Source organism: Pogona vitticeps, chromosome 6, assembly GCF_051106095.1.
Source record: "Pogona vitticeps strain Pit_001003342236 chromosome 6, PviZW2.1, whole genome shotgun sequence".
Taxonomy (NCBI): domain Eukaryota; kingdom Metazoa; phylum Chordata; class Lepidosauria; order Squamata; family Agamidae; genus Pogona; species Pogona vitticeps.
This window is the reverse complement of record NC_135788.1, coordinates 19,912,309-19,934,317: the sequence shown is the minus strand read 5'-3', so window position 1 is coordinate 19,934,317 and position 22,009 is coordinate 19,912,309. Positions and strand designations below refer to the sequence as shown.

At 41.7% G+C, this 22,009-nt stretch overlaps 1 protein-coding gene across 7 annotated transcripts in view; it reads left to right on the top strand.

Annotated features, from left to right (window-relative positions):
* Positions 1-22,009, top strand: part of MLLT10 (MLLT10 histone lysine methyltransferase DOT1L cofactor) — a 144,363-nt gene that overhangs the window by 77,965 nt on the left and 44,389 nt on the right. For all 7 annotated transcript variants that reach the window (XM_073003068.2, XM_020801776.3, XM_020801806.3 and 4 more), the window contains 2 exons: positions 7,902-8,157; positions 9,499-10,068. In XM_073003068.2, the coding sequence (XP_072859169.1) occupies positions 7,902-8,157; positions 9,499-10,068 (826 nt within the window). The remainder of the gene's footprint in view (positions 1-7,901; positions 8,158-9,498; positions 10,069-22,009) is intronic.

The window sequence follows — 22,009 nt, the reverse complement described above, 5'->3', positions numbered from 1 at the left end:
CATTATTCCCCCCCCCAACCCTTTCTTTAAAATATGAGCCTGTAGAGTTAATGGCTGGTTTAGAGCCTCTCAGGATTGCGGTAGTTTTATAAATACTTCAAACTGTTTTCAAGTAGTGAAAATGCAGATGATTATTTCCAGTTGTGCTGAATTTCAATTTATTATAGAGACATGATAACCACAGCGCTGTTTCACTGTTAAAAAGTAGTGTTTGACTGTATGGGTCGTAGATATTTAAAGTACAAGAAAAATCCCTTCATGGATTGCTGCCTTGTCGTGGCAAAGGGGCTTGAGAACTCAGAGAAGGTATGGGTTATGCCATTCAGGGACACCCAAGACGGACAGGACATAGTGGAGAGTTCCGACTAAACGCAATCCACCTGAAGTAGGAAATGGCAATGCCACTCCAGTATCTTTGCCAAGAACGCCCCATAATCAGAAACAAAAGGCTAAAAGATATGACGCTGGAATATGGGACCCTCAGGTCGAAAGGCATCCAACATGCTACTGAGGAAGAGCGGAGGACAAGTACAAGTAGCTCCAGAGCTAATGAAGTAGTTGGGCCAAAGCCGAAAGGACGCTCAGCTGTGGACGTGCCTGGAAGTGAAAGGAAAGTCCAATGCTGCAAAGAAAAATGCTGCATAGGAACCTGGAATGTAAGATCTATGAACCTTGGGAAGCTGGAGGTGGTCAAACAGGAGATGGCAAGAATAAACATCGACATCCTGGGCATCAGAGAACTAAAATGGACAGGAATGCACAAATTCAGCTCAGATGATTATCATATCTACTATTGTGGGCAAGAATCCCGTAGAAGGAATGGAGTAGCCTTCATAGTCAACAAAAGAGTGGGAAAAGCTGTAATGGGATACAATCTCAAAAATGATAGAATGATGTCAATACGAATCCAAGGCAGACCTTTCAACATCACAATAATCCAAGTTTATGCACCAACCACCATTGCTGAGGAGACTGAAACTGAACAATTTTATGAAGATTTACAACACCTTCTAGAACTGACACCAAAGAAAGATATTCTTCTCATTCTAGGGGATTGGAATGCTAAAGTAGGGATCCAAGAGATAAAAGGAACAACAGGGAAGTTTGGCCTTGGAGTTCAGAACAAAGCAGGGGGTGGTCTAATAGAGTTTTGTGAAGAGAACAAGCTGGTCATCACAAACACTCTTTTTCAACAACACAAGAGGCAACTCTATACATGGAAATCACCAGATGGGCAATATTGACATCAGATTGATTATGTTCTCTGCAGCCAAAGATGGAGAAGCTCTATACAGTCGGCAGAAACAAAACCTGGAGCTGACTGCGGCTCTGATCATCAGCTTCTCATAGCAAAATTCAAGCTTAGACTGAAGAGAGTAGGAAAAACCACTGGGCCACTCAGGTATAATCTAAACCAAATCCCTTATGAATACACAGTGGAAGTGAAGAACAGATTTAAGGAACTAGATTTGGTGGACAGAGTGCCTGAAGAACTTTGAATAAAAGCTCGTAACATTGTACAGGAGGCAGCAACAAAAACCATCCCAAAGAAAAGGAAATGCAAGAAAGCAAAATGGCTGTCCAACGAGGCCTTAGAAATAGCAGAGAGGAGAAGGGAAACAAAATGCAAGGGAGATAGGGAAAGCTACAGAAAATTGAATGCAGACTTCCAAAGAATAGCAAGGAGAGACAAGAGGGCCTTCTTAAATGAACAATGCAAGGAAATAGAGGAAAATAACAGAAAAGGAAAAACCAGAGATCTGTTCAGGAAAATTGGAGATATTAGAGGAACATTTTGTGCAAAGATGAACGTGGTAAAGGACAAAAATGGGAGGGACCTAACAGAAGCAGAAGACATCAAGAAGAGGTGGCAAGAATACACAGAGGAATTATATCAGAAAAATTTGGATATCCCGGAAAACCCAGATAATGTGGTTGCTGACCTTGAGCCAGACATCCTGGAGAGTGAAGTCAAGTGGGCCTTAGAAAGCCTGGCTAACAAGGCCAGTGGAGGTGATGACATTCCAGTTGAACTATTTAAAATCTTGAAAGATTAGGCTGTTAAGGTGCTACATTCAATATGCCAGCAAGTTTGGAAAACTCAACAGTGGCCAGAGGATTGGAAAAGATCAGTCTACATCCCAATCCCAAAGAAAGGCAGTGCCAAAGAATGCTCCAACTACCGTACAATTGCACTCATTTCACACGCTAGCAAGGTTATGCTCAAAATCATACAAGGTAGGCTTCAGCAGTATGTGGACCGAGAACTCCCAGAAGTACAAGTTGGATTCCGAAGGGGCAGAGGAACTAGAGACCAAATTGCTAACATGCGCTGGATTATGGAAAAATCCAGAGAGTTCCAGAAAAATATCTACTTCTGCTTCATTGACTAGGCAAAAGCCTTTGACTGTGTGGACCACCTGAAAGAAATGGGAGTGCCTGACCACCTTGTCTATCTCTTGAGAAACTTATATGTGGGACAGGAAGCAACAGTTAGAACAGGATATGGAACAACTGATTGGTTCAAAATTGGGAAAGGAGTACGACAAGGCTGTATATTGTCCCCCGGCTTATTTAACTTATATGCAGAATACATCATGCGGAAGGCTGGACTGGAAGAAACCCAAGCCGGAATTAAGATTGCCGGAAGAAATATCAACAACCTCCGATATGCAGATGATACCACTCTGATGGCAGAAAGTGAGGAGGAATTAAAGAACCTTGTAATGAGGGTGAAAGAGGAGAGTGCAAAAAATGGCCTGAAACTCAACATCAAAAAAACGAAGAACATGGCCACTGGTCCCATCACCTCCTGGGAAATTGAAGGGGAATATATGGAGGCAGTGACAGATTTTAGTTTCTTGGGCTCGATGATCACTGCAGATGGAGACGCCAGCCACAAAATTAAAAGACGCCTGCTACTTGGGAGGAAAGCGAGGACAAACCTTGACAGCATCTTAAAAAGCAGATACATCACCTTGCCAACAAAAGTCCGAATAGTCTAAGCTATGGTTTTTCCTGTAGTGACATATGGAAGTGAGAGCTGGACCATAAAAAAAGCAGACCGCCGAAGAATTGATGCCTTTGAATTGTGGTGCTGGAGGAGGCTCTTGAGAGTCCTCTGGACTGCAAGGAGAACAAACCTATCAGTTATAAAGGAAATCAACCCTGAGTGCTCACTGGAAGGACAGATCCTGAAGCTGAGGCTCCAGTAATTTGGTCATCTCATGAGAAGAGAAGACTCCTTGGAAAAGACTTTGATGTTAAGAAAGTGTGACGGCAAGAGGAGAAGGGGACGACAGAGGATGAGATGGCAGGACAGTGTCTGCGAAGCAACCAACATGAAATTGACAGAACTGTGGGAGGCAGTGGAAGATAGGAGGGCCTGGCGTGCTCTGGTCTATGGGGTCATGAAGAGTCGGACACGACTAAATGACAACGACGACAAGAAAATGGCAATTAAGTACATTAAAACAAGAACATATTGCCAGATCTTTGGCTAAGAAAGAATTCAAGAAGGAAAAACATTGAACTTTATATAGATACCCTGTTTCCCCATAAATAAGCCCTACCCTGAAAATAAGCCCTAGTATGAATTTTCAGGATGCTTGTAATACAGTGGGGTCTCGACTTACGAACTTAATCCGTATTGGAAGGCAGTTCTCAGGTCGAAAAGTTCTTAAGTCGAATCTGCATTTCCCATAGGAATGCATTGAAAACCATTTAATCCGTATCTGCTCTTTTCGTCCATAGAAACTAATGGGAAGCTGCTATTCCACCTTCTGCCACTAGAGGGGGATATTTTTTCTTTTTTTCTTTTAACCTAAGATGACTTAGCTTTTAAAAAAAAGGGAAAAAAAGAGTTCGTAACTCGAATCTAAGTTCGTAAGTTGAGTCCATATATTCCTATGAAAGCAGTTCGTAAGTCGAATCGTTCGTATGTCGAGCCGTTCGTAAGTCGAGACCCCAAAGTATAAGCCCTCCCCCAAAATAAGTCCCACTTACGTGAAACCCTGCCCTCCACCACTGTGCAGCATTGTGCAGCAACCAGAAGAAGATTACATAACTGTATTTGAATCAATGTAGATTGTTGTACATTAAAAAATTAAAACGCCTCCTGAAAATAAGCCCTAATGTGTTTTTGGAGCATAAATTAATATAAGACCCTGTCTTATTTTCAGGGAAACACGGTAGTAGAAATCTGATCACATTTGGTATAGCCTTATGGGGGACTTGAGTTCTCTTCTTGAACTGATTCTTAATGCTGGGCAAGTTATTTGTGTACAGTAATTGCATTTTATTTATCTAGTTCACTCTGAGATGAGAAATCACATTCCTACATAATGCCCCTAGGCTGCATTTATCACAGAATATTATAAATATTCCTTCATTTTTGAGTGAACAGGATACTTAGAAAATCTGAAGATTAAAATATTGAATGCTTCTGTAAGAAAACTGATCAATGCCAATTTTTTTCAAGTAATAATGAATGCTACATTTTAATTTATAGTGCCCTTATTTAGTTTTGCTATTCTTCTTCCAATCAGTATGTGAATGAAGAGTAACATTGGTCTTTATATTACTCTTGACTTCTGCTGGAGAAGTCATATAAAATGTGAATGGAGTGGAAAGCTTTAAGACCAGAACAACCTGGTGGAAAAACAATTCAAAAAGAAATTGCAAAAGTCTCTAAATGACCTGCTCCAGAAGGATAAGATCAATGTTTCTAAAGTACATAATGAATCTTAATCAATTATGATTATTACTGGATTTGTCATATCAGAATTTATCACTTCTACATTTACTTTTGGAGGAAGCTCAGTTTGTTTTGGTTTGTGTAAATGTGGGAAATTATTCTTTTTATTTCCCAGTTGCCCAAGCTGAATGCCAATGCCTGTTTAGTAAAATGGCACTTCTGACATACCAGAAGGGAATTACAAGCAGTAGAATTAAACAAATGAATAAAAAGGACTAAAAAGGATCCAGGGAGGAGGAAAATGAACTCCATATGTGTGTTTAAACAAGTTCTGTCTTGGCAATGTGAAAGGAAAGAATGAGCAAGATGTGCAGTTATAAATATCACCTTGCTTGATACTCCCCAGTTCTCACAAGAAATCCATCCTCGTTTCTTCCTCACTTCACTGCCATTCATACTATGTCTCTCTGTGTGTGTGTGTGTGTGTGAGTGAGAGAGAGAGAGAGACGCTATTCGCAAAAGTGGCCAGAAACATTCGGGCTAATTTTCTGAAAGCCATTGCGATCAATTGTGTGGGAGATTCTCAGATATGAGGGGTCTCTTATTATTTTATATGTCTGTGGTTTTATCATGATTTTAATTGACCATATCTGTAATTTAAACAACTGGAACTGGAGAGAGAGAGAAAGAGAGAGAGCTCACAAACAGGAGAGCAGAATGTGGCCCTGTGATATCCTATGGCAGAGATGGGCAGCTTCTAAGGATTTAGGAGTCATTCTCCTTAGAGGGCGTTAAACCCCCCCCCTCCCCATATAAAGAAAGAAAATTGCCTCTCCCCATAATGAATAGTTCTACCAAATCCTCTGGAGGGACCAGTTTGCCATTTTCATGTTAAACCTATCTTCCCTGCTTGTTCCTTGGCCTGAAAGGGTGTTTCTTCAAAACGGGTATGATCAGCTCCACAACCTTGACTAATTCCCTGGCAGCTAGTTTACCCCAGAAACTGCTCATCTCCACTCCCCATAGAAGTGACTGGCCGGTCATATCTGCTCTGAAAAAAGGCCATTCCCTGAAAATCTCTTGGAACTGTTTTAGACCAAAAACAGCTTCCCCCAACCTCTGGGGATTTACATGTGGGTTGTGTTAATTATGAACGGAAGAAATCCATAACTTTGTTTCCCCTGTGTAGAAATATATTTTAAAGGACAGTAGTATAGAAAATTAGAGAAAGTTCGTTTAATTCCAAATTCTGTACTGCCTTTGGCGAATAAAGAATTTTGGAGAACTCAAAAGCTTGTCTTATTTGTAAATTTTTAGTGATCCAATAAAAGTGTTGCCTGACCCTGGAGTTTGTACAGTAAATTGGATGAAAATGAACAGTATTGTTGTTATGGATTTATGCATATAATTTAATAAATATTCAAGTATGTCTATAGATTCACATATCTATGCTAAGTAAATTAGAAGATAAAATGTTTGCTCATCATATTTAAGAAGCATTTTAATGTAAAATCAATGTATTTTTTAAATGAAAATAATTGTTTCCTTTAAGTGAATAGTCTTTTTTGAAATTCCCTGAAATACAGCACTGGGTAGTTCGCTGAAATAACTTTTATTCTGCAGTATCTTTTCAGTTCATCAGTATCTTCCTCCTCCTCTTCATTTCTGCATAGAAGAGTTACTGTCTTTGATTTGTATCCATATAGTTTCTGGTTAGTATATATAAAAGTTAGTAGAAACAAGCCTCAAGTGTCGTGGGACAAAAAAAATCCTACAGTAATTCAGTCATAGAAGAAACAGTGATACACTCTTGAGAAAATTAAGCACTCTAAATTTCAGGAGAGAATTAAGCACGGTGATTTCTCCACATAAACCTCCTGTCTCCCCACCAAAAGCTATTTTTACGGCAAGGGACCTCCTTTAGAACGTACAGTGGTGCCTTGCATTACGATCGCTTTGTTTAACGACGAAATCGCATTACGATGAACTTTTTGCGATCGCTTTTGCAATCGCAAAATGATGTTTCCTATGGGGGAATTTCGCTTTGTGATGATCGGTTCCCTGCTTCGGGAACTGATTCTTCGCAAAACGATGATTTTCCAACAGCTGATCGGCAGTTTCAAAATGGCCACCGGGTAAATAAAATGGCTCCCCGCTGTGTTTAGGGACGGATTCCTCGCAAGACAGGCAGCGAAAATGGCCGCCCTATGGAGGATCTTCGCTGGACAGTAAGTTTTAAGCCTATCGGAAAGCATTAAACAAGTTTTAATGCGTTTCTATGGGCTTTTTAATTTCGATTTACGATGTTTTCGTTCTACAGCGATTTTGCTGGAATGAATTAACATCGTAATGCGAGGCACCACTGTATATGATGTGGCAGAAGGAAGTACAGCTAAAAGGGAGGGCTACCATTCTTTTGTGCTTCTGAGAAACTATTTTAAGCAACTTAATGGATAATTACCTACAATTGCTTTCCTTTTTTGTCTCATATATTGCATCCTCTTGCAGAACAAATTTTACTCCACTTACTCACTTTCTTTGGTTACTAATCTTTAGATATGAGATGACTGTACAGATTTTGTATCTTTGTTCATGGATATGAGTAAATATTACCATAAAGTGGGTGCATTTTGTTACTTGCTAAATTTAAGTCAGAGAATAACTAAAATAATAAGAATGGCTCTTTCATTTTATTTATTCATGCTAATTTGCACTTGCTTGTATTTGGAGATTTAAGGCAATAAAGTAAAATGTGGTAGGCTAATCTGTAACATGTTCCAAAAGCATGCATTTTGAACAGCAGGCACTAGAGTCTGAAGGAATAACTGATAGACAGTATTTAATAAATATAAGTATCTTGATTAAATGTAAGAGTATGTCATTGTGTGCACTTCGGGTAATTGCTACACTCTGATGCTTATAAAACTGGCAGTTGGTAACTTGTAGATGTGTTAGTAAGTGTGTTTTATTTTTCATACTCTATTGTTTACATTTTAAGAAAAAGCTTTAGAATGTTTAATTCTTTTAAATGGCAACTTTAAACTGCTAATAAATACAGCATCATGTTTACCTTTTTAATATATGGTTTTAAACCTTTAGGACACTTCTGTATTTCTGAAATGAAATAATGTGCTTGGAGGACAGTTAGTTGTTTGTGGTCTAACTGTTTCTCTCAACTTCCTCTTTTCCAATTCAATACTGTTAGACTTACACAAGCACTACCAACAACTCTGTTACTGGCTCCTTGAAGAGGCTGGAAGATACCACAGCTCGCTTTACAAATGCAAATTTCCAGGAAGTCTCTGCACATGTTTCAGGCGGCAATGATGTTTCAGAGGCCAGAGGTTCAGAGAGCAAGGGAAAGAAGTTGGTGGGTCATAATTCAGGTCAAAGGGGAAGAAAGCCTGGTTCTGGAAGGACTCCTGGAGCTATAGTGCCAGCAGCTTGTACTTTTCAACAAGGTACTTTTCAAGAATGCTATGTTACTTCCATGATTGCAACAGTTAAATTGTTTAAGCTTTGCAAATTTAGGTACAATGTGCTTTTCATGTTTTAATTTGAATACCACATTGGATTGTAAGTTAATGTAGCTTAGAAAAATGATTTTGGAGCCAGTGGTAGAATGAGGAAACAAATGTCTGTTTCCTTGATAAATAAAAATCTGCGAAATTGTGATGGTGTCTGCTGGAAGATTGTGGGTTTTCCCCCCTGCCTTTGAGGAATCTTTTTATAATACACAAGCATTTGAAACTGTGGCTGTGACTCCTCAACCTTCATATGATTTTCAGTCTTCTTATGAACATTAAATGAATTATTGTATCTTTTTTGTCTATTATAGTTTTCTTTCTTATTTGGATCAAACTGCTAATTTCACCTCATCTGAAACCTTTCTTTCCTTCTTGTGTACTGTGTTATGTGCCATCAGGTCCCATCCAATGTATAGCTATTTTAAGACGGTTTTCAGCATATGTGAAATACTTGAGAGGTTCTACCAGTGCCATCCTACTGTGAACTTCCTTGGATTCCATTTAATTCCAAGTTTCCACAGTCCTTATGTGTTGTTCTATCCTCTGTAACATACTGGCTCTCATGTGTACTGATAGATAGACTCTTCTATTTCTAACTAAGATTAGTACTAAAGCAGCCTAATAAATAAAGTGCCCAGAGTTACTGTATTTGCTAGATTTCAGAGGAGGGACAGAGAAGTGTGTTTCAGTGCTGGCTGGGTCTTCCAATCTGCTAGTAGCCCAGTTGATTTCTATATTAATCATACAAGAAGGACAGAGCACACCATTCCTCCTCTGACAGTCTGTGTACTTATTTGTGTGGTGTTCAGGCAGAGGGCTGTAACCTCCAAACCATCTTTTAAAAACTATTTCAAGCAATTGCTTGGAAGGTGCTACTAGCTGCTCTGTGTCCAGAAATGGGATGTGAGGAACCAAGCATATTTGATAAATCCCTAAACCATGATTTGGATCACCTGAACAGAATGAAAGTCTCAGATTTATACAGAGAAATAATGTTGATATCATAGTTGGGCTTATCTGTTGTTGAACTACTAACTGATGGATCTGAGCAACTATCTACTAATGGAATCTAAAGGATTCTATTCTCATATTTGATTATTATTAAATTTTAATGCTTGGTGATAGGTTATATATTTAGCAAATTCAGTTCCTTTTCAAAACGAGAATTCTTGAAGAACTAGAGTTTGCAGTCAATAAATATGAAAGAGCACACCTCTACCATCAGATTCTGTAATTTTATTTTAATCAACTAACCTTGCTTCCTCCTTTCTGCAGGCAGTTTTCTGGGAACTCCTGGCAGTACAAAGTCATCCTCCGGAAGTTCAGTTCAGTCTCCCCAGGACTTCTTGAGTTTTACAGACTCAGATCTACGTAATGACACCTATACTCATTCCCAGCAGACATTGTCAACCAAAGATGTACATAAAGGAGAGACTGGCAGCCAGGAAGGGGGTGTAAATTGTTTTACTTCGTTACTTGGTCTCCCTTCAACCTCAACTGTTGCTTCTCAGCCTAATATTTTTGACAGTTCACCTGGAGAGTTGGGCAGTTCAAGCCTTACATCAATAGGGTACAAGCGTGTTCAGTCTTCTGGGACAGAAGATGAAACTGTAAAGGAAAAGAAACGGAAAGGAAATAAGCAGTGTAAACATGGGCCTGGTAGGCCCAAAGGAAATAAAAGTCAGGACAATGTTTCCCACCTATCAGTTTGTTCTGCCTCCCCAACATCATCGGTAGCATCCACTGCAGGAAGTATAACAAGCTCTAATTTACAGAAGTCTCCAACATTGCTTAGGAATGGAAGTCTACAGAGTCTCAGTGTTGGTTCTTCCCCTGTTGGTTCAGGTAGGCATTTGTACTTTTGTTGTTACAGTGATACATATATTTAGTATTGTTTGAATCAGTATCAATTGGTGGAAACTTTTAGTAAAAACAATCTGATCAACATAATTATTTTTCAGCACAAGCAGAACTTAACTTATTTGACAGTAATATTCATGTTATCTTTACCTACTTTGTTTGAACTATAGTATGTTCCAAATGGAGCAACACAGAGTGGGTGAGGAGCTTTAGTGAGCTGTAAAAAAAAGCAGAGCAAGCTTTTTATTAGGATCTTTTGCAAGTTGTGATTTCATTCTATGAAAACAAATCCTGTTTTTCCTACCTCCTGTCACATGCTAGTTCAGTGAATCACTTAAAACAATAATAATTGTGTGCTATTGAATTGATTCCAACTTGTCACTTTTCTTGCAGTTTTTAAAAAGATATAAAGTACTCAGAAGTGATTTACCACTCCCTCCTTCTGGGGGTTCTGGGACTGTAGCTTGCCCAACACTACACAGGCTTATTGTCCTTTTGGAAGGCACAGTTCCAGACTGCATAATCAGGTATTCCAAGTCACTATCACTTCTGCTTTAGTGCAAACTGTGGTATCTGTTTGCCATTGAACTAGCATTGTAAATAGCTTCAAACTGTTGTTTTTAATTCTGTATAGAGATCAAGCAGAAATCAAAAGTTCACTGTTCTTTTTCGTGGCGTCTGAATGCACACATATGGGTATTGTCTGCACCTGCACTGACTCTCTCGGAAGATTCTAGAGCTAAAAGTAACAATTTTATGGTGTGCCTCCACGAGGTATATGCTCCTCCCACCCACCATCTTCCCCAGTTCCTTTTTTCCGCCGAGCTGAACGGTTCTCAGGAAAGATTGAGCGCTTCACTAGTTGCCTTTTGGCTATTTTTCTAGGCTCCTTTGAGCTTTTGTTTGTTTTAATTGCCTACTTAGTGATCCTCCACTTCTTTTGTTTGCCTAATCGGCTCCCCACGGTCTTTTTCCCCCCTTTCCCCCCTCCCCCCCATCCCTAGTTCTTTGCTTATGGCCTCACCGTCTCCTTTTAAAAGGTGTACGACCTGTGCGAATAAAATCACACTTTCTGACAGTCACAACCAGTGCCTTTTTTGTTTGGGTGAGGAACATCCTACCCACTCGTGCCCTGCTTGTAAAAATTTAACCAAGCCGGCACTTAAACAGAGGCTCCAAAGACTTCGGTCTTACCTTTGATAAACAGCCACGAGTCCTCCTACTTTGTCTTCAGAAGCAGCTAGATCTCCTGCCCTTTCAGCCGATAGACCTTCAGTGGGCCAGTCTACCTCTGATTCTACCTCCGTGCTACCAGTTAAGGACACTGCTGAAAAAGCAAAATCGTCTGGTAAGCACAAGCTGCCCTCTTCTCAGAAGTCTCGAGCTCACGATCCCAGCTTGAAGAGAAAACCTAAACCTGCCCCTAAGAGGCCCAGAAAGGACAAACCTCACAGAGTGGAGCCCCCTCAGCCTTCTCTGCCTTCCCCTATCCTCGAGGAATTGTCCAGAGAAGCCCCTGATTTTGCCTCGGATGGATATGATGCCCATGATGTTGCGCCCCCCCCCCACGATGCCGCCCCAAACCCCGAGCATTGGCCTCAATGCGGCTGCGCCACAGTCCAGCCCGGCCTCAGCCCATTCCAACCCTGACTCAGGGTGGGCAGCTGAAAGCTCGGCATCCGATCTTGAGGTTCCCCCTTCACCTCCACGGAAGAGAACAGAGAAACGAAAGCACCTCTCTCCACCGAGGTTGGTCCCGTCGCAAGGCAATTTATGCTGTTTACCAATGGTACCATATAATTTTGACCCCTTCATGTGGCAATCCTGGTACGAGAGGTTCCAGCCTGAATGGCCAAAAACTATGCCGGAACTCCCCCATGCCGTTCTCTTTGTGGACTCAAGCTGCCTCCGTGTGACTGCCTCGGCCCCGGCAGTTTCGGCTCTGCCCGTTCGCCCCCTCGTCCCATCGAAGCAGATGCGAGACAAGGTTTGCGAGGCCCTACCAATGCGTCCTGCACCCTCGATGCCGAACCCGGTAACATCTCAGGGCCCTTTCGAAGACTTGCCACCTCAAGGGCATCAAGCTCCCCCGATGGAAGGCTTTGGTTTATCGGACTACCCTTCATCTCCAGGCTCCCCTGCATCTTCGGAAGCACAACACTCTCAGTCCTCCCATGAGCCCGACCATCCCCCTCCTATCCCAGATACGAGGGGCAGCCATGCTTCATCCTCCTCAGATGACTTCTCCTCCTATTCAACCCTCATCTTTCAGAGGGCACAAGCCCTAAATCTCGACACTGAACAACCCCCGTCCGCTGATGCCGACCCGGTGTTCGATGGCATTAACCAGGAGCGTCCTGTTACTTTGAGTCTCCCCTTTAACAAGTCTATCCTTCAACTTATCAAGGACACTTGGGGAAAACCCCCTTCAATCATGCAGATCTCTCGCCGCACCGATGGCCTCTATAGGACCCATGGTGCCGATGCCGAATTCCTCAACAAACATCCAGTGCCTAATTCTAGACAAGCTCGATCACAGGCTAAGTCTAAACCTACCCTCGCCAATAAGGATGGCAGGGAAGTCGACACGATGGCCAAACGAATTTACTTTCTGCCAGCCTTCTTACTCAGAAGCATCAGTTATCAAGCAACTATGGGCGCTTTTCAGCGTCATCTTTGGAATCAAGTCCTTCCTTTCACTGAATCATCTCCTGAACCCATGAGATCCGACCTCATCAACATCCATTCACAGGCTATTTCTCTCGCCAAGTATCAGAGGATTGCGGCGCGACACTCCGCTGAGGCCGCTTCTAAAACTCTAGTCACCTCTATTTCTATTTGACGCCATGCCTGGCTTAAATCCTCCACAATCTCTGATGACACCAAGTCGAGAATTGAGGACTTGCCTTTTGACGGTGCCGGCCTGTTCAACTCCACAACTGATGACACCATGGAAGACTTCCATAAGAAGCATAAGACTGTGCGCTCTTATTCTGCCCAGCCGTCTTCTGCCTATCAACGGCCCTTCTACTGTTTGGGCCAGTATCATCCTAAACAATATCAAAATCAAAGGTTCCAACCTTATAGACAATATCGCCCCCATCAAGCTGACAGGTCCCTACCTGCCCCTCAACCTCTGATGGCATTGTACCAACCTCAAACCCTGCCTCACCAACACCAATCCTTTCGAAAAGGACAACGAAAGGGTAAGCAATATTGACAACTACCTATGCCTACCTTGTCTGATAACCCTCTCTGCCCAGTGAACTGTACCAGACTGGCCCCATTTTTCCATCGTTGGCGATCCATTACCTCAGACAAATGGGTTCTATCCATTATAGCTTCTGGCTACCTCATAGAGTTCTCCGAACTACATCTGTTGGGGTTCATTTGATACACTCCCTACTCTTCTGCTTTGCAGGACGAGGTCACCAAACTTCTCCAAAAACATGCCATTTTTCCAGTCCCTACTTCGGACTCCCTCAACGGTTTCTACTCAAAATACTTTACTGTTCCTAAGAAAGATGGAGGCCTCTGCCCCATCCTTGATCTTACCCATCTCAACCGTTTCATATCTCCCCGCAAATTCTGCATTCTTACACTGGACTCTATTATCCCTTTGCTTTCCCAGAGAGACTGGTTCATAATTATCGACCTGCAGGATGCATATTTCCACATATCCATTCACCCGGACCACCAAAAATTCCTCCGGTTTCATTTCAACGACACTGCCTTCCAATTTCGCGCCCTCCCGTTCGGGCTCTCCACCACCCCACGGACTTTCACCAAGTGTATGGCGCCGGTAGCTGCCTTCCTCAGACTGCAGGGAGTAAACATTTATCCCTACATCGACGACTGGTTGATAGTGGCGACATCGTACCACGATGCCTTAAAAGCACAGGACGTAACCCTCCATACGCTCCGTAGTCTCGGTCTCAAGATCAACCTTGAAAAGTCACACTTGACCCCAAAACAAATGGCCAATTTCATAGGCATGGAGGTGGACTCCGTCCGTGCAAGAGCCTTCCTGCCTCTAGACAGGATCAGGAAAATTCAAAAGGCTGTCCGCCTTTTTCAAACGCATCATTCTGTTTCGGCACATCATGCCCAACACCTCCTGGGGCTCATGGCATCGACGACGGCCGTCATCCAACATGCCAGGCTCAAAATGCGATCCCTACAGGCATGGTTTCTTTCCCTGTTCAATCCGCTCACAGACCCTCAGTCGGCCCTGTTACCGGTGACACCAGAGCTAGCCTCCCAGCTCGACTGGTGGATTCGTCCAGACAACCTTCTCATCGGCAGGCTCTTCTCGCCTCTAAGACCTTCAATACAGATCACAACCGATGCCAGCCCCACGGGGGGGAGGTGCTCATTGCCTCCAGCACACAGTTCACGGACTCTGGTCCAAACAGGAGCTCCCATTTCACATAAACCATCTAGAACTGTTGGCAATCATCAAAGCATTCCACCCCTTCCTTCCCCTCATTCGAGGACAAGTGGTGCAGTTGGCAACAGACAACACCACTGCACTTTTTTATGTCAACAAGCAAGGGGGTACCCATTCCCCTTCCCTGCTCTACCTAGCGGTCGACCTCTGGGAGTGGTGCTATTGCCACCATGTTTTCCCTATTGCCACCCACATTTCAACAGACGACAACACCTTGGCAGATCGGCTCAGTCGGCTACCGACGAGAACACACAAATGGACTCTGAACGATGTCATATTCCACCGGCTGTGCCGACGATGGGGCATGCCCTCAATAGACCTGTCTGCAGCTGATGCCAACAAGAAATGTCCCCGGTTCTGCTCCAGAGTGGGTCGGGACAGCAACTCTCTAGGAGACGCGTTCCTGATGGACTGGTCTCAAGATCTCCTATACGTATTTCCCCTTCTGCCTCTCATCCAGCGGGTGATCATCCATCTCCGACAGGACGGGGCCAACGCCATCCTGATAGCCCCGTACTGGCCCCGCCAGCCGTGGTTCACTCACCTGGTCTCGATGTCATCGGACATGCTCCGCCTTCCTCTCTGCCCAGATCTCCTCTCGCTCGACCACAGCCTCGTTCTTCACCCAGACGTCACCTCTCTCAGTCTTGCAGCATGGAGGATACTCCCGATGTGATGCAGGTTCTTCTTCTTGCCCGAAAACCTTCCACTACCCTCCTATATGAAAACAAATCGAAGTCTTTCTTAAAGTATACTCGGGACAATCACTTACCTGCTATACCTGTTTCCCTGAAGACTCTGATCGCCTATCTCCTCCATCTCTTCAGTTTCGGCCTTTCTCAGTCCACATTAAAGGTCTATTTTTCAGCTATTATGGCTCACCAGCCCGACGACTCTCCCTCCTCCAAGTTGTTTTCTCACCCAAAACAGTTCCTCAAAGGGCTTAACATTCGCCCTCTTCAACAACATATCACCCCCCAGTGGTCACTGCAGCTGGTTCTTAATGCCTTGATGCGGCCTCCGTTCAAGCCCATGGCGTCCATCGACCTCAAATTCCTGATTCTTAAATCAGCCTTCTTTGTTGCAATCACACCAGCCAAACGGGCTAGTGAACTCGCTGCTCTTCGAGCCGATCCTCCCTTTATTAAGTTTCACCCCGATAAAGTGACTCTTTATTTTGACGTTTCCTTTCTCCCGAAGGTGGTCTCCGACTTCCACCTCAAACAACCCATTATACTACCCTGCTTCTTCAAGTCCCCTTCGTCGCCCCTAGAACATATGCTCCATAATCTCGATGTCAGACGTGCCCTGGCTTTCTACGTTGAAAGGACAAAGACTTTTAGAAAGTCCAGTAAACTCTTTCTATGCTTCCACAGCCCAAACAAAGAGGCCTCAGCCTCCTCTCAATCCATAGAACGTTGGATTGTACAGACTATCTCCCTTGCTTACAGCTTGTCGGGGAAATCCCCTCCAGAACATTTGACAGCTCATTCCACCAGGGCGCTGTCCACCTCTACTGCCTTTCAGCGTGGCACCGAGGTTCCTGACATCTGTCGTGCCGCTACGTGGTCCACACCATCCACGTTTGTCAAGCACTACCAGCTCGACATCAGAGCACGCCAAGATGCTGCATTCGGCAGAACTGTCCTGTCATCGTTCTTACCGTGACGACCCACCAACCGGTAAGTGCAGCTTGCTAGTCACCCATATGTGTGCATTCACAGAGGTCACGAAAAAGAAAAAGAGGTTACTTACCTGTAACCATAGTTCTTTGAGTGGTCCTCTGTGAATTCACACAACCCGCTCATCCTTCCCCTCTATCCGTCACGGGTTAACTATGTAATTATTTAATTAATTCTTTCCTTCATACCCGGCGGATAAAATTAAGGAACTGGGGAAGATGGTGGGTGGGAGGAGCATATACCTCATGGAGGATCACACCATAAAATTTTTACTTTTAGCTCTAGAATCTTCCGAGAGAGTCAGCGCAGGCGCAGACAATACCCATATGTGTGAACTCACAGAGGACCACTAAAAGAACTATGGTTACAGGTAAGTAACCTCTTTTTTTGAGTGCAGTTAACACACTATGTATTTTGTTGTAATGCTTACTGTGCAACATTGGGTCAGGATTTTGCTGTAAAAATAAAATGGCAAGGGGAAGAAAGAGCCATCCACATTGAGCTGGATGAGAGGTGAGCTATAAATGTGATAAGTAAAGGAATGAATTGGATAGCTAAGTAACTTTGAGTTCCTGGCTGTGGAGCAAGAGGTTGGGACTTTCTCTCAATGCCCCAAGGAGGAAAAGAGCCAAAATGTGTGACCTTTGGCAAACTTCACAATCCCTTGGTACTCCCAGAAGAAAAAATTGGTAAACCACTTTTGAATACTCTGTATCTAGAAAAATCTGTAACAGGTAGCCATAAAAAAAGAACTGAATTGGCAGCATCTGAACATAGGGAAGTTCTGCATTCACTCTGCTTTGTTATTATGTTCAAATTAGACCATGACATTTTAAAAATGCACAGATAATATCTTCTAAACATTCAGAATCTTGAGGGCTTACAAATGCTGGTTTTCAAGCTGGAATTACCATTGATCTGCTCTCTACACTTTCTGTTTCTCTGTTTAACCACATTTAATGATCAGCAAAATAACTGTGATTGAGAAAACTAGTTTATGTTCTACAGTATAACCCTGAGATGAGATTAACGTGATCTTTAGGCCTTTTAAGTAAAGTGAAATTAAAATATTCACAGAAGCCATGTAAAATGTCTTCATTTTAAATACAGTGAAATTTCTGTTTCCTGTGTTTTATTTGATCTAGGCTCTAAGATCAACAGAAATGTAAATATATACTGTCTGTGCAGAAGAGAACAAGATTAAAGGGGGGTCTTGATAGCTTTAATACATATTGGCTGAAATCCTGTTGCTTTGTTACACATGCAGAAGGCAAATGGCAAAACTTTCAGTGCCTTCCATCTGTCAGTTAACATGTCCCTGCTGGGTTTCTGGAGCCTGTACCAAGCCCGTGAGTAGGGGTAACAAAGAATCTTAGCAGTTAAATTACCAGCAGGAAGCAATTAAAATGTCTGATGCTTGCCTTCTACGTGTATAGCAAAGCAACAGGATTTCAACCATCAAATGATTGATATAACTACTGCCACTGCTAATATAGCATCATAATTTTGTAAAGTGCTTCATTTTTTGTACTAAGACTAGAAGTGATAGATTTTAAACTGTATACCTGTAGAACTTCCACACATATATCTTCCCTTAGATTATTTTGTAAGCAATGTGCAAGAATTGTAATAATATTTTTGCTTACTATGCTAGGAGAAATATTTTGCCCCTAATTTCAAAATGTTGCAAGATAATCTAGTGGCAGAGACATACTGGCTTGTGTGTTCAGATACAAGGCTATAGTTTGTTTACCTTAATTATTGTTTGTTTGAACAGCTGAATCTCTTCTGTCTGGCTATCAGTGGTTTCATGTGGCGAGGAAATAGGAATCCATGACTTGGTTTGCATGAACTAATGAAAGGATTTAGCTCATTTATTGTTAGGTTCAACAAGGAATAACAATTGAAAATGTACTCCAGTTAATTAAACCAGCAAAAAATCTGTAAAAATATAAATCTATGACTTGGTTTGCATGAAATACTGAAAAGGCTTAGTGCTGTGCACATATTTTAACTTAGTAGTTATTTAAAGAAGAAATGGAAATTTAAAATGAATTCTGGTTATTTAAGTTGCCTGGATATCTCAGTGGTTTAGGTGTGTCTGGCTGCGGAGCCAGAGGTTGGGATTTTGATTCCATGCTGTGTGTCTTGGGGAAGAGCCAGCCTGTGTGGCCTTGGAAAAGCTGCACAGTCCCAGGATGCCCCCAGAAGAAGGGAATGGTAAACCTGCATATTCTCTAACTAAAAAACTATGGAAAACATCACATAATAAGAACTGACTTGACAGCATGTAGTTATTATTAATTTAATAACATTTTGTTTTGAAACTGAAGTAGAGTTCATTTTAGATGACAATTTCTGATTGGAACTCTAACAACAAGCTAGCTATCTGGAAAAGTAAAACTGATCTCAGGAGGAATTCCCAAGATCATCCAGGAGAGAAAGGGAGGTGGAGGGGAGTCAGCTTGTGCAAGTTGGGCTAAATCCTGGTCCTTGCGTATGAGCCAGGCCAATAGTTGGCTTAGAAATCTATAGACTTTCTATAGCAGTGTTTTGTTCTTAGGGCTGAATTCACTGCCCTGCCTTAATTCTGGCTGGTTTGGGTTCCATGTTTAGTGTCAGAGACATGAGGCAGACTTGTTTGAAAAACAAAGCTACTTAATACTTTTTCAGGCCTTGTTCTTCAACCACGTTCTGCCTGGCAGGCTGCTTTCCATGTCTAATTAAATTGCTGGTGTATTGTGCAGCCTGTAGCAGTCTTGTAAAGAGAGAGGAAACAAAATAAAAGGGCTACAGATTGTTTCACTTTTATCTGTCCATCCCTACATGCATGTATCATACAAAAACCTTTCTTGTGTCTAGAAATCAGCCTGGAAATGTGGAAAAGCCAGAGGGATATAGTGGGGAAGCAACCAAATTAAAAATAAACACTACCTACAAAGATTTCATGGCCTCTTAAAGACTTAACAGGTTTATTTCAGTATGAGCCTCCATGCATTACATTCCATTTCCTCAAACACAGTTGTGCTACAGCACTTAGTATATACATACTACTGCACTCTATAGTATTACTAGTCTTGTTGAAGGTACATGCCTACTTCTTGCTGTACATACTGTGAAGTCCAGGTGGTATGCATGTATTTTAATAGTATTGCACATTACCAGCTATGTACTAGTCAGCATTGTAACTGCTAGTTAATTGGTGATTTTTTTCCACACTTGTAATGGAAAATATTGTATTCACACTTTATTTCAAGGCCAACAGGTTTTTTCTAAGAAAATTCCTATTTAAACAAAGCTGTTTATTGTCTCATATTTGGTTTCCTTGCGCTTTGCTTTTGGCTGTTGCTAGAAATGTTCAGACCTGAAATAGCCTGCATTTGAATGCTTGTTAAACCTAACCAGACTTTGAATAAGCAGGATCCAGAAGGAAGCATTTGCAATTTAATGAACGTTCTAATGTAGAAAGGTACTAGTGCTCCTGTACTTGGCCCTAACCTGCTCCTGTGCTTCGCCATCCTAGCTTAAAAACAATAGATTTGCCTGATTCAGAAAGACATTCTTCTGGTGCAAAGTATAAAGAGGAGCATCTATGTATCCTCCACATAGAGGGGTTGAAGAGACATAATTCTAAACTACAAAAGAAATCCATAGCCAACCCCATCCCCATTTTTGGTCACTCATCTAAAAATATACAAAATCAAAAGTGTTACATTAATTTAGAATTACATTAAAAATTCTGTGAGAAGGGTGCAGGTGAGGGTGTTAATTTTTAAGTGATCCATTTTTTTCTGTTTGAATTCCTCTTTCTTTTTGCACTTGATGCTTCTGAAACACCAGCCATTACAGTGAGTAAATATAATAGCATTACCCAAAATGATTTTGCATTTATGATTATTATATGTACCTACAGGTTGGCAATGTAAGTGCTTGAATGAGTGCAAAGAACTAATGTGAAAGTTAGAAGGTATTGTAGAGGCAGTAAGGGAAGGAACGATCCAGAAAGAGCGTGAAGAAGCTCACACAGTTGAGTGTCTAACATGTTCTTGCCATTATGTTAAGTAACTATTTGATTGCATTTTTTCTGCCATATATTTTTCTGTAAACTAGAGACCTTTTGCAGCTGGGAAAAGAGCTCTCCCTCATCATCTTTCGAGTAAACCTTTTCCACTGATGTGCCATTTGTAGCAGTCAGCACTGCCTCCCAGTCATAATACCACCTTGGTAAAAGTTTGTACACGGCATTGTGACATTTTAATTAGTCCTAATAAAAGCATTAAATAGTCGGTGGCTTGATAGTTTACTGATTTAGTCTTTTGTAGACTGCACCCATTTCCTACTAAGAAGCTAACCTGGCCTCAACATCAGCTATGTTACTTTGGGACATTAATAACAACATATATGTTTGAACGACCCATAAGAAATTGATACACAGCCTTGAAGATGATTTATTATTGAAAGCTCACTGTTAGTTATTTGCTTTTTTGTTTTATATTCTTAATGGCTGATTAAAGTATCATCTGTTCCTGCATTTGTATTTTTTCAATGACCACAAGGCTCTTTCCTGATTTTTACTCACTGGTTTAGGTATCTGTTTGGGAGTTCAATTCCCCACTGTGCTCTCTGTGAGTAGAGCTAGGCTCTGTGGCCTTGGACAAGCTGCACAGTCATAGGATTCCCCCCAGAAAAAAAGGAATGTTAACCACTTCTGTGTATTCTCTACCTGGAAAACCGTGAAAAGTGTCACCATGAGTCCGAATTGACTTGACAGCGCATTGTTGTTGTTGTTGAAATACACTAAGCATAGTCAAAATTATAAAAACAGATACAGTGGTGCCTCGACTTATGAACTTAATTGGTTCCGGAACTCTGGTCGTAACTCAAAATGGTTGTAAATCGAAGCACCATTTCCCATAGAAATGCATTGAAATGCAATTAATCCATTCTGACTGAAGAAAAAAATCACCAAAAAACAAACAAACAAACAAACAAAAAACACTGCAAGACCCATTGGAAATGCGGTCAATCTGTTCTGGCCGAAGGGGGGGGGAGAAAAGCAAACAAACCATGCAAGACCCTTCAGAAATGCAAAAAAAGCAAACCATGCAAGACCCTTCGGAAATGCAAAAAAAAAAAAGCAAAGCACAAAGCAAACAAACAATGCAGGACGCTTCGGAAATGCAAAAAAGCAAAGCAGAAAGCAAACAAACTGTGCAAGACCCATCAGAAATGCAAAACAAGCAAAGCAAAAGGCAAACAGACCCTGCAAGGCCCATCGGAAATTTTTTTAGGGGGGAATCCAAAAAACAAACAGACCCTGCAAGACCTGAGAGTGATTTTATAATATCGGCATGTTTTAACTTTCTTCCATCTTGTTTTTGGATCTTGCCATGTTTTAAAAATAGAGCTGCACATTTGTCAATTGCAAATTTCATTTGGATATTTTCACTAAATATTTGCACTGTGTTTAGCAGTAATTCTATTTCTGTGGAACTTTTTGCATCTAGTTTTATATCATATATGTATAAGAGATTATTGATTTTTGCAGCTTGTTGTGATATATGATAGCCCAATCCAGTTTTATTTAAAATGATTGACATGGGGATTAGTGAGATGTTAAACAGCAGTGGTGACAAAGAATCCCTCTGAAATATTATTTTGATGTTAACTTCCCCAATTCCTTCACCATGGGCGATTAAGACAGTTTTCCATTTTTCCATGTTTTTCTTGAAGAACTTCTGAATGTTTGTACTAATCCCAAACATTTTTAGGCAGGTGTTAATCCAGCTGTGTG